Raw genomic sequence first — 13,490 nt, forward strand, 5'->3', positions numbered from 1 at the left:
AGATCGGGTATCACTGGGCTAGTCACAAATGGCTGCAGGTAAGTAGGTGTCCTTCTTAGACAAGGCGCTAGTGGCAGTCCCCAGTAAGCCACTTGACTCCTGTGCTACACCTGCCTGGCCCCTACAGACATTCAAATCCATGAACCTTGCTCTAGCCTACAGGCAAATCAGGCCTATCACCTGCTTTTATACAGTTTAGCTGGTACACAGTCAGGCCCATTCATTTATGCACTGCCCATGGCTGATTTCACACATAACAACAAGGTTGAGTAGCTAAGACACAGACCATAAGGCCCATGAAAATCTGAAAATCTTTATTATCTGGGGCTTTGTACAGAAAATGTGTGCCAACCCCTGCTCTAGAGTATTGATATTTGTGATTTGATGAAGATACCTATGGCACATATTAGTGAGGAAGCTGAGGCTGAATCAAATAATGATGATGCAATGTGATTAATACCTACTAATGCCATGTGACTAATACCAGCACAAAACATAATAAAGTAATTCATGTTAAATTATTTAATAAGCAGGTCAATTCAGCAAAAGAATTGATATTAGAAATCAATATTTATATCTGTTATAGCCCAAGGCTTTCAGGCTGCTTCAATCAGATACAGCAAGTACCCGAGAAAAAAGACTAGGAACATTTTAAGAAAGTTCTTCATATGTCCCTCTCTGGTCAAAGCAACCACAACTTAACTTGAAAAAGAAATAATTTTTAAACTACAATGACTTTTGGGTGGTTTTAATGCCACTTAAGTATGGATGTCCTTATAAGGGATCTTTTTTTTTTTTTTTTGCTTTTTTAGGGCCGCACTCATGGCATATGGAAGTTTCCAGGCTAGGGGGCGAATCAGACCTAGAGCTGCCAGCCTATACCACAGCCACAACAACGCAGGATCTGAGCCACGTCTGCAACCTACACTACAGCTCACAGCAACACCAGATCCTCAACCCAGTGTGGGAGGTCAGGGATCCAACTCGCAACCTCATGGCTCCTAGTTGGATTTGTTTCCACTGCGCCAAGATGGGAACTCCCTAAGGGATTATGTTTATAGCCCAGCGGGCTGGTTGACTACATTCGCCTCTAACTTTCATCCTCTCACTCTTCTCAATGTGGCATCAATAAAGTCTGGGATGACAAACAGACAGTAATTGCAATCAGGGTTGCCTGATGCCTCCCATAAATCCAGCACCTTTGAAATGTGCTCATTAAAATAATGTTTTGCTGAAGGTTGGTTTCCTCCGTGGGCTGGGGTAGGGAGGAGGGAAGCTGTACCGTCTGATAAATTTTTTATTGCATAAATACAGTGTTGCTCACTTTCCCAATAAAAGCACCTGTAATTCTCGATAGCAACTGCAATGGATTACAGTTGTCCCGTGTGTTATTTTGGAAACAAGCAGAGGCAATAGGCTCCTACTTGCCTTTAAACCCCAGTAACTTTGAAAGGATTTTAAGTGTCTCAAGGTGTTTGGTGCACTCCCAACTCCTGCTAACCACGCTGCTAAAGAAGTAAAAGATGTGACAGAAATACAAAAGAATGCGAAGACTAAACATTGAGTTTATAATGTCCAACATGTAACCCCCAAGTTAACTAATGTGATGTATTTATGCTAACATTAAAAAAAATTATTTTATTATTTTAGCATAAATAAATAAAATTTTGAGAAAAAATTAATTCCATTTGATAAAAAATAAATGCCATCAAATATTTTGTTTGCATTCTTAAAGCTGTAGGTAAACACTGTTAACATAGAAAACAAAGCTAGAAGCCTGAGCACAAGAGGAAGAGATGCCAGTTCTAATCGAGTAAAATACATCACTTGAATTTTTTCATCAGATTTAATAGCATATACCACTAGTACTGTATTCAATAATTTCCCTGATATGTAAGTATTTATCATCACCACACATTATAAAATAGCCCTATTTCCTGTTCCCTATTCACTTAGCCAAGTGCCAAAATTTCTAAGACCTGGCTCTGGCAACTATTTTCTATCTGGGTTTCATTAACCTCATATCTAGAGGGGCTTAAGTAGCAGGTCCCTTCCCATCTATGTCACAGATTTTGAGAAACCCAGAAGTTGCAGATGGGCAGCTGGTATACGGAGCCTAATGACGCTATCTCTGTCTCACACTAATCTATGACATTCCAGTATCTAGGACAAGGAATCTTTTTTTTTTTTTTTTTTTAATGGAGAATAACAGGAGCTCCTGTTGTGCTCAACAGGTTAAGAACCCACCATACTGTCCGTGAGGATGTGGGTTCGATCCCTGGCCTCGCTCAGTGGGTTAACGATCCCTCACTGGCGCAAGCTGCAGTGCAGGTCACAGATGTGGCTCAGGTCCGGTGTTGCCATGGCTGTGTCCTAGGCCTGCATGTAGCCCAGGGACTTCCAAATGTCACAGATGTGGCCATAAAAATAAAAAAATTTAGGCGTTCCCGTCGTGGCGCAGTGGTTAACGAATCCAACTAGGAACCATGAGGTTGCGGGTTCGGTCCCTGCCCTTGCTCAGTGGGTTAACGATCCGGCGTTGCCGTGAGCTGTGGTGTAGGTCGCAGACGCGGCTCAGATCCCGCGTTGCTGTGGCTCTGGCGTAGGCCGTTGGCTACAGCTCCGATTTGACCCCTAGCCTGGGAACCTCCATATGCCGCGGGAGCGGCCCAAGAAATAGCAACAACAACAACAACAACAAAAGACAAAAGACCAAAAAAATAAAATAAAATAAATAAATAAATGTTAAAAAATGGAGAGGAGTTCCCATCACAGCTCAGCGGTTAACAAATCTGACTAGTATCCATGAGGATGTGGGTTCGATCCCTGGCCTCGAGGATCTGGAGTGGGTGGGTCGGGGATCTGTCACCTATGGTGCAGGTCACAGACACAGCTTGGATCCCATGTTGCTGTGGCTGTGGTGTAGGCCAGCAGCTCCAATGGGACCCCCTCGCCTGGGAACCTCCATATGCTATGGGTGCAGCCCTAAAAAGACAAAAAAAAAAAAAAAAAAAGAAGAAGAAGAAGAGGGACAGAAGGTGAAAGGGAAGGTACAAAGGAAGACATACTCTAGAAGGGAAATAGCACAGTAGTGTATAAGAACGTAACTGACTCTGGGTTGCACGAGTATTGCATGAATGACGTGGATTTGTAAGAGAAAAGGCTGGAGAGGTGGGGAGAGGCCAGGACACAGAGGGTCTACAAACCACGGTAAGGAATCGAGGCTTACAATGAGGGCAACAGTAGATACTGATGACAACCCTTCCATAGATCAGATCTGTTTTTCACAATGATCCCCCTGCAAGGTAGACACTTCTATGTGTAGACTTTGGGTAATTTTCCTGGATAGGTTTGCAAAGTAATGGCAAATGGCATAAGCCTGAGACCATTTGGGAAACACCCTTGGAAAGAAGGGTTAGCCCAGGAGAAGCCTTCCTGGAAGAGCTCCACCATTCAGAAATGCGGTCCATGGGAGTTCCCAGTGTGGCTCAGTGGGTTAGGAACCTGACTAGTATCCATGAGAACATAGGTCCAGTCCCTGGCCTTGCTCCATAGGTTGGGGATCCAGTGTCGCCATGAGCTATAGTGTAGGTCACACACGTGGCTCCGATCCTGCATTGCTGTGGCTGTGACATAGGCCAGCAGCTGCAGCTCTGATTCAACCCCTAGCCCAGAACTTCCATATGCCACAGGTGCAGCCCTAAATTTAAACAAAAAAATAGCAATGCTGTCCTTCGTTGGTTGTGAGGAACCAGCAGTCAAGCCAGCTGCTGACACTGAGCACACTCCTCAGCCACCAAGGAATGAATGGTGTGAAGAAACAGAGTATTCAGAAGTTTGAAGGGAAAGAGAAAAAAAAAAAAAAATCCTAATCAGTCTCAGCTCAGAATCTATAACAAGCCACTCTCAGATGTCTTGAAACAAGCAATTCAGAACCAACGAAGTTCCCTGACACAGATAAATGATAAAATTAATTATAAGTTTTCTGGGATTTTGGAGGAAATACTGAAAACTCTTTACTGAAAAATCTAAAGCCTTTCAACATGATGTCTGGCTCTGTCAGCTTTCAATTTAATCATTTGAAAAGAAATGTAAGATATAAATATTCACATCCATAGGAGAACCTCATTATATCATGTTTCATGGTCTTAGGGGAGTGAAAGTGAGAAAAGGAGAGAAATATTGCTCTGGGGACTCCTGGCTAAAGCTTCAAGACCACGACATTATCTGAAAGGAAATATGAAATGAGAAGAGGAAGTAGAGCTACTTCTCAAATAATACATTCTCTGAAGCAGAGCTTTGAACAATAGGGGCCGCAATTCTGTGGGCAACCTCAGGAAAGTACAGGGAGAGTCATGGAATCTTACAGGAAACCTTGATGTTGTAAATAGCATAGTAGACTTGACCCAAACTGGCTTAATCAAAACAGAACAATTATTTGTTCATCTAGCTTCAGGCAAAGCTTTATCCAAGGTTCACAACACAGGTCTAAGACCCAGTTTCTCTCCTTATCTTTTTAAAGTAAACCTGTTTAAGCTCAAGTATCTGCTATTTCCTATCAAAAGAGCCTAATACTAAACAGAGACTGTAGTTGCAGAAATCAAAGAGGTATTGGACAGTAGCCACAACGGAGTTGAACAGCACAAACTATTCAAGAACAGGAGATACCAATGTGGTGCGGAAAAAAAAAAAAAATTATTGATTTTGCATGACATGCACTTACAGAGAACAATCAAGACACAAACCAGGCCTTGAAAGAGCTTACAATTCTAACTCAAATATTTGTAAAACTCACTACTACAGATAGAATAGATGGGTAACAGGAACCTACTGTATAGCACAGGGAAATTTACTCAGTACTGTGTGGTAACCTCTATGTGAAAAAAAAAAAAAATCTGAAAAGGAATGGATATATGTATACAAAGTATGATTTACCTTGCTGTATGCCTGAAATTAGCACAGCTTTGTTAAGTCAACTATATTCCAAGAAAAATTTTTTTTAAAGATGATGGATGTTTACTGAACTTATTGTGATCATCACTTCATGATGTATATAAATCAAACCACTATGCTGTACACTTTAAACTTACATGGTACTATATGTTAATTATACCCCATAACTGGAAGAAGACGAAGAAAATTTAAAATTTAAAAAAATGTGTAAAACTAAGGTATGGCCTTAGAAGTGAAAATAGTGGTTACTGTTGGGGGAAAGAATACACTGGAAAGGAGCATTTCTGAGGTACTGATCTGGATACCAGCTACGCAGATCCACTGGCTCTATGTTAGCTCACCAAGCTATATGTTTACAGTGTTTGTAATATTTCAGCAATTTAAAAAAGATAAGCCTCGGTAGACCAGCTGGAAGACAAAGTTAAGGAAATCTCTGAGAGCAGATTTTTAAAAGACAAAAAAGATTCAAAATAAGAATATGCAAGAAAATTTGAGGAGCAGTCCAGAAGGTTCAACAACCAAACCATACGGAGTCTAGAGAAAAGAGAAAATTAGAGAGGAAGAAATAATTAACGAACTAATTCAAGAAAATATACCATGTTGAAGGACATGAGTTTCCAGATTGAAAGGACCTATCGATTGCCAGTATAATGGAAGAAAAAAATATCACTGTGAAATTACAAAAAATTAGGAAAAGATCCAACCCATAAAGTCACATAAAGGATAAAGAACAAAATCAGAGTTCTCAACATGAACACTTGGAAGATAAAAGACACTGATGGGTAAAATGTCCGTAAAATTCTGAGGGAAAATTATTTCCTGCCAAGATTCCCATACCCAAAGTACTGACACATGTCAAGGTAGAATAAAGAAAATTTAAAACATTCAAGGTCTCGAAAATGTATCTTCTAAGCACCCTCTCCCAAGAAGCCATCAGGAAAAGGAGACATGGGATGCAGGAATCTGAAACTCCAACACAGGAGACTAGATTACAATGAAGGGATATCACCAGATGGGACATCTGGGCTGGTTGTTTCTGATGAGCCACCTCAAACTTCATACCCCACTTATAATGTGGAATAGATATGCCATGGAATATTACTCAGTCATAAAAAAGAATGAAATAATGCCATTTGCAGCATCATGGATGGACGTAGAGATTATCATACTAAATGAAGTAAGCTAGACAGAGAAAGACAAATACCATAAGGTGGAGGGAAGCTCATTGGTGGGGCTACAAGCTGAGAAAGACAAATATCATATGACATCACTTATACATGGAATCTAAAAAAAATTATACAAATGAACGTACAAAACAGAAATAGACTCACAGGGAGTTCCCGTCGTGGCGCAGTGGTTAATGAATCCGACTAGGAACCATGAGGTTGCAGGTTCAATCCCTGCCCTTGCTCAGTGGGTTAATGATCCAGCGTTGCTGTGAGCTGTGGTGTAGGTTGCAGACGCAGCTCGGATCCCGCGTTGCTGTGGCTCTGACGTAGGCTCGTGGCTATAGCTCCAATTGGACCCCTAGCCTGGGAACCTCCATATGCCGCAGGAGCGGCTCAAGAAATAGCAAAAAGACAAAAAAAAAAAAAGAAATAGACTCACAGAAAACAAACTTATGGTTACCAAAGGAGAAAGAGGGTGGGGATAAATTAGGAGTTTGGGATTAACATATAAACATTACTATATATAAAATAGATGACTGACAAGCACCTACTGTATAGCACAAGATGACTGACAAGCACCTACTGTATAGCACAAGGAACTATACTCAATGTTTTATAATGATCTATAGTGGAGGAGAGTCTGAAGGGGAGAGTGTGTGTCTATGTGTGTGTGTGTGTAACTGAATCACTTTGCTGTACATCTGAAATTAAAACATTTTAAATCAACCATATTTCAACAAAAATTTTTTAAAAAGATCAGTTGAAACCAAGTATGAAAAAAATCTCACTTATAAAACTGCAGACTTTAAATATGTGCAGTTTATCATATGTAAATAACATCCCAATAAAATTACATAGAGAGTTGGAGTTCCCGTTGTGGCTCAGTGATAATGACCCCAACTAATATCCATGAGGATTCGGGTTCAATCCCTGGCCTTGCTCAGTGGGTTAAGGACCCGGTACTGCCGTGAGCTGCAGTGTAGGTCACAGACGCAGCTCGGATCTGGCTTTACTGTGGCTCTGATGTAGGTTGGCAGCTGCATCTTCGATTTGACCCCTAGCCCAGGAACTTCCATATGCCACAGGTGCAACCCTAAAAAAAAAAAAAAAAAAAAAAAAGACAAAACAACAACAAAAAAGGATTATTTAGAGGGGGTACCATCCAGCCATTGCTGTTGGCCTAGCCTTCTCTTGACAACTGGCAGATATCACTGCTGGCCTTCCTTTCTCACAACCACTGGACACGGCCACTCTTTTCTTGTAAAAACACCTAGGACTCTGTATAACCATCTCTCATCCCCTCTGCCTCTCCTGGGTCCACCATCTTCATGCGGATGACCCAACAGCCTCCTGCAGCTCCGCTGCTTCCCTTCTACTCAAAACTGCAACGGCTCCCCATCTCACTCCAAGTACCAGCCCAGTACTCTGTATTACAGCAGCCTCTCCATATCTGCGGGTTTGCTCTTGGGAGTTTCAGTTGCCTGCAGTCAACTGCTGTATGAAAATATTAAATGAAAAGAATCACAGAAACAAACAATCTATAAGTTTTGAGTCACACACCGTCCTGGGCAGAGTGATGAAATCATGGACGATCTAGCTCTGTCCCTCCTGAAAGGTCACTCGCCCCTTTATCCAGTGTAGCCTGCTGGTCACTCCGTAGCCTTCAGATACCAAATCGACAGTCCCAGTATCTCAGTGCTTGTGTTCAAGTAACCCTTATTTTACTAACTAAAGGTCCCAAAGCCTGAGAATAGTGATGCTGAGACAATTTCAGTATGCCCAAGAGAAGCCACCGTAAGGTACTTCCTTCAAGCAAAAAGGTGAAAGGTCTCGACTTAATATGAAAGAAAAAGAACTGTGAGGCTGCTAACATCTATGGGAAGAATGAATCTTCTCTCTGTGAAACTCTGAAGAAGGATAAAGAAACTCATGCTAGGTCTGCCGTTGCATCTCAAACTGTGCAAGTTATGGAGATGGTGTGTGATAAGCATTTAGTTAAGACAGACAAGGCCTAAGTCTGTACAATAAGATATTCTGAGAGAGCCCACATTCACAGAACAGTTATTACGGCATAGGTATGGCTGTTCATCACTTACTGTGTCTAATTTATAAATTCGACGTTATCATAGGTGTGTAGGTATAAGAGAAAACGGTCTGCATAGGGTTTGGTACTGGCCGTGGTTTCAGTCACCCACTGAGGGTCTTGGAACACATCCCCTGTGGACAAGGGGGGACTACTGCACAATATTAAAAGACCCTAACTTCTGCCTCGCCCCACCCTAGTCTCCCCTGTCGGTCATCACCTCTGCTACCTTCCCTCCTCTGCAGATGTGGCACGGATCTGGCACTGCTGTGGCTGTGGCGTGGGTGAGCAGCTGCAGCTCTGATTCACCCCCTAGCCTAGGAACTTCCATATGCCACAGGGCCCTAAAGAGAAGAAGTCCCTGCCAAATCTGACATGTTATCATTTCATAATCACCAGAGCACACCTTACCTCACCTATTCTTTCCAGGCAAGAAGGGCATCTGATTTACCTATGGAGTCTCCACACCGCCTAGGATAGCTTTCTGAACTGCCCTTAGCAACTGTTCCACAATCACGTTCAAGGATGCAGAAAATAGTATAGTTGTCTGAAATTTCCATTCTCTGTGCTCCCTTTGGGCCTTTCCCAAGCCCAATCATGATTTGAACCCACATGGCCCCCTTCAAGCCCACCCTTATATCTCTGGCAGGATTAGAAAGAGGCCAGAGAAATAAACATGTACCTTGTCATCTGGAAGAAATGCACCCACCAAAACATTTCCAGGCACCTGCTTGGTAAACCACGGGACTCAACATCACGCACACAGCCAGAGAGGTTCCCTTTGGTAGAATAAGCTAGTCTCATGCAACTCTATCATCTGAAAGGAGCAGAAAGCTGTGGCAGACGTTGTGGGAAGAGGATGGAGAGATGGCGGGGTGAAGGCAAGGTATTATGACCTGCGAGTAAGAGCAAGAAGAACATTCCCTTAACCTTTCCAGAGATGGTCATTTTAAAAAACAAAATCCCACAGGTAACAGTACTGTGGGCATAGGAAATACTTGTTCATAAGGCACTTAGCTGTTAGGACTCTAAAGCCAGAAGGCCTGAGTTCCAGTCCCAGCTCTGCTCATTCATATCTGTATCACTGTAGAAAAACTCCATCATTCTTCTCTGCCTCAGTTTCCTCATCTGTAAAATGAGGATAACAGTAGCTTTTTGTTCCTACAGTTGTAAAAATTGATGGGTTGATACACCTAAAATGTTTCTACCAGTGCCTTGCACATAGTATGTGCTCACTAAATGGGAGCTCCCACTACTGCTATTATTTATTTATTTATTTGGCCTCACCTGTGGTGTGTGCAAGTTCCTGGGCCGGGGATCAAACCTGCACCACAACAGGGACCCAAGCCAACGCAGTGACAATACAGGATCCTTAACCCACTTCGCCACAGGAGAACTCCAGTGCTGCTATTATTATGAGATAGAGTTCTGGGAACCGCAGGTGGTTAAGAGAACAAAGGAATTATAGTGCTCTTAGAGATTCAAATTCCGCAGTTCCCTCGTCTAGGTGATAGCCCTGCAGATAAACCTTTATATATTTAGGTCTATTTGTATACTAAATCAATCTTAACTACTCCCAACCACAGAAACTATTCATTAAAATTTTTAATCCCTTTCTGCAAGATACTCTAGGTTTCAAAAACTACTTGATCACCCACGCTCTGGGAATACAATAGGACTATTAAACTGAAGGGCCGAGAGTCTGGGGGAGCACAAAGACATCTTTGTAGCTGTCTGAGCTATCACATGCCACCGCCTGGCTTTGAGAGAGTTGCCTCCTTAAGAAAGAAACTAACAAACTCTATTGTGCGTTCACATCAGAGTTCTTGGATGTGATAGTTCTTAAATCCCTGACAAGGCCTTATTAAAGATCAGAGGATTGTGGTTCTTTCCATTAGGACAGCATCAAATCCCCTTTAGGCAATTTTCTTAGGTCAGCATCATTATTTGATGGTGAAATTTCCAACTGCTAAACTAGCTCCCTATTTCCAGCCAAAGACATAAGGTAAAGTTAGAAAACAATTTACAGAATTTTTGAAACTGGGAAATGCTAAGATATTTAGAGAGCAACATGAAAACTGCCTTTTTTTCTCTCTCTCTTTCTCTATGGCCACACCTGCAGCATATGGAAGTTCTCGGGCAAGGGGTCAAAGTGGAGCTGCAGCTGCAGGCCTACACCACAGCCACCGCAATGCTAGATCTGGGCTACATCTGCGACCTAAGCCACAGCTTGTGGCAATGCCACATCCTTAACCCACTGAGTGGGGCCAGGAATCAAACCTCCATCCTCATGGACAATATGTTGGTTCTTAACCCACTGAGCCACAACAGGAACTCCAAAGAGTTGCTTTTTTAAAATCTCTTTTCCAAAAGAGTCATTTTAGTAAATAAGAATGAAATAACAAGATTCAATTTAAAAAACGAGCTTTCAGAAAACAATGACCCTTGAAAGTTTCAGCTGATGCCTTTGGATATCTAGAACTCTGGTTTTCCAGGCATCTTTCGATAAAGAAGAAAAGATAAACGGGCAAGAGGGCTAATACTACATTTTCTTGTGCCAAACAAGCAGGCAGAGAAAGTCGGCAATGGTCACTCTGTCCTCAATACGTCCACCTACTTTTTTAATAATCCTATTCTGAAAAGCAGTGGGGACGCTAAACACACAAGAACCTGAAGAATCAAAAAAGGAAAATTTGGGGAGGCCATGAAAAAGGCAGCCTATGATCGCTGATCCAAAGGCATCAGCCTTCAGAAACTCCAAGAGCAAGCTGGCCATGGCAGCCCTCTCGGGTCTACAACTGCAAAACGGATGGACAGCTGGGGAGTCTCCTGAAAATAAAGGCCGGTCGGCTTACAAAGCCCACCTCAGCTGCTTCTGGTGGGGAAGGACAGTAGTCAGAACCGTAGGAAGCCAAGAACAAGTCTGTATTTGAGAAATCACTCCCTTCAAGACAGTGATGTCAACGAGAATTAAAAAAAAAAAAACTTTTTTGGCAAGCCTGGAAATGTACACCTGTGGGAACCTGGAAAGACGACAGATTTTTGTTTTCCCAGCCCTTTATCGGCAAGTTAATTATAGCAACTGTACGATCTACTCTGAGTTTTAGAGAAAGGCAGCTGGCTGTGTGAAACCAAAATGCTGCTCTCCTGGGCACAGGAAAGACAATGATAGTCGCGCTTATGCAGGAAAATGTTCTGAGTACAGTGCAACTAATGATGAGCCAGACAGCACAGATGGATGAGAAAGAGGCAGGTTCTGCGCTTATATGGGTGTGGCGAACCTAAGGAGGACACACAACACCTGCGTACACAGGCACATGCATGCACACACGTGCCCACACACACACACACACACACACACACACAAGCGATCACATGTATCGCCAGAGCCCACGTGACCCTGGTCATGTTATGTTCCGGGCTGCCTCTTCACACAGCAGACTGTACCTTCACAGCTATAATTGTACACTGCCACCGCTGACCTGTCCACCAGATTTTCATCATGATGCCAGCTCACAGCCATCTTCCCCATGCCAAAGTAGGGCTCCTCTTTCAGGTACGGCATTTTCTGGGGATCCATGAAGTTCAACAAAGTTAGGTTGTACGCGGCTCTGCTCTTCCTGTCCACCTCGTCATGGCCGTCAAAGGATGACCCCATGCCGACCCTGGGGAAATCTGGACCTATACACACCGGCACGGTGTCGATATTGGCTTTCTCCTTGGCAGCGAGTTCCTCCAGCGCCTGGATGGTCTCAATCTGCAGGTAGTCGTTGAGCTTGAGGAAGGTCTGGCAGGCGGCGCCTATCTCGGCCTCATTGTACTTTGCATCAGAGCCCTTCACTGGCCAGGGGACCGTGAAGAGCCTGGTGTTCAGGTACTTGTAGGTGCAGCCGGGGTTACCAATGAGGAGGCGAGATACTGGCGTGAGCAAATCTTTGCCTTGGATCCTGACCAGGTCCCGAAATAAGCAGCCATGCTTGTGCAGCGCGAGGAAGGCTTCTTGAACCTCTTTGTGGAGTCCCTCGGGGACGCTGCCTGCTTCTCGGAGAATTAGCTTAGGATATTTCAGCTGCCACTAAAACAAAACCAGAGCAAGAATATGCGTTTAATGGATAGCCGTAATTTTATTATTTCCAAAAGTATGTCTTTCTTTGGAAATTTTAGAACCAAAAAAAAAAGACGGTCGGGGGGTATTTCTAAACAGGATTCATACCTCTCTTGCCTAAAACAGAAAACAAAATAAAACGAATGTCGTCCACTCTCCAACCAAGAGTTTCAAGTCCAAGCTCAAGCAATTACCAACAATTATATTATACACAAAATAATAAATTTGTGCTTTACTCTCCCAGGCTCCCCCTGTGACCACCTGTCCCCACCCTCAATCTCTCAATCTATCTCCCAGCCTCTGGTCCTCCAAAAAAACACCCTTTGATTAATTAACTGCTCGATATGTATTTTTTACTTTTTTAATTTATTTTTTGTCTTCTTGGGGCCATACCTGTGGCATATGGAGGTTCCCAGGCTAGGGGTCAAATTGGAGCTATCGCTGCTGGCCTGTGCCACAGCCACAGCCATGCCAGATCCAAGCCGCGTCTGCGACCCACACCACAGCTCACAGCAACGCCGGATCCCCAACCCACTGAGCAAGGCCAGGGATCAAACCTGCGACCGCATGGCTCCTAGTCGGATGCCTTTCCGCTGCGCCACAACAGGAACTCCCTCGATATGTATTTTTTACGTGCTTCCTAAGTGATGAGAGCTATTCTAAATGATTTACATACACTAATGCATTTATGTCTCACAACTTGATGCGGCAGTGCTATCATTAGCGTCAGTTCACAGATGAAAAGACTGAAGCAGAGAGACGTTTTAAAACTTGCTCCAAGTCGCACACAGCTGATAAGTATCAGAGCTGGAATGTGAGGCCCTTAGGCTCCAGAGCATGAGTTTGTAACCACGAGACTGCACGGCCTCTCAATAAACGACAAACTGGTTTCTGCCTCAACGCGTTCACCGAGAGAGAAACCCCTTCGCTTTGCAAGGTAGACACTGAGACCCATGAACGCAGGCATGTGAGAGTTTTGTTCCCAACGACACTACTCATGTCCCACAGGTACTCCAAACATTGGATGAAGGATTGAATAAATGAATGAAGGCATGAGGTATCCCACTGCCACTTAGAAAGTCATAATAGTGCTACGAGTGTCCCTGGAGAGTCCTACAAGATAACGTCCTCCTATAATACAGAAACACAGGGATTTACTGACGCCGCTTAGGACTTCGGG

At 43.3% G+C, this 13,490-nt stretch overlaps 1 protein-coding gene across 1 annotated transcript in view; it reads right to left on the reverse strand.

Moving 5' to 3' along the window:
• The window catches only part of FTO (FTO alpha-ketoglutarate dependent dioxygenase), a 389,974-nt gene that overhangs the window by 258,059 nt on the left and 118,425 nt on the right, over positions 1-13,490 (reverse strand). Inside the window, exon 3 of the mRNA XM_047789791.1 lies at positions 11,653-12,280. Coding sequence (XP_047645747.1) covers positions 11,653-12,280 — 628 coding nt within the window. The remainder of the gene's footprint in view (positions 1-11,652; positions 12,281-13,490) is intronic.

Source organism: Phacochoerus africanus, chromosome 8 (genome assembly GCF_016906955.1).
Source record: "Phacochoerus africanus isolate WHEZ1 chromosome 8, ROS_Pafr_v1, whole genome shotgun sequence".
In the NCBI taxonomy this organism is placed as follows: domain Eukaryota; kingdom Metazoa; phylum Chordata; class Mammalia; order Artiodactyla; family Suidae; genus Phacochoerus; species Phacochoerus africanus.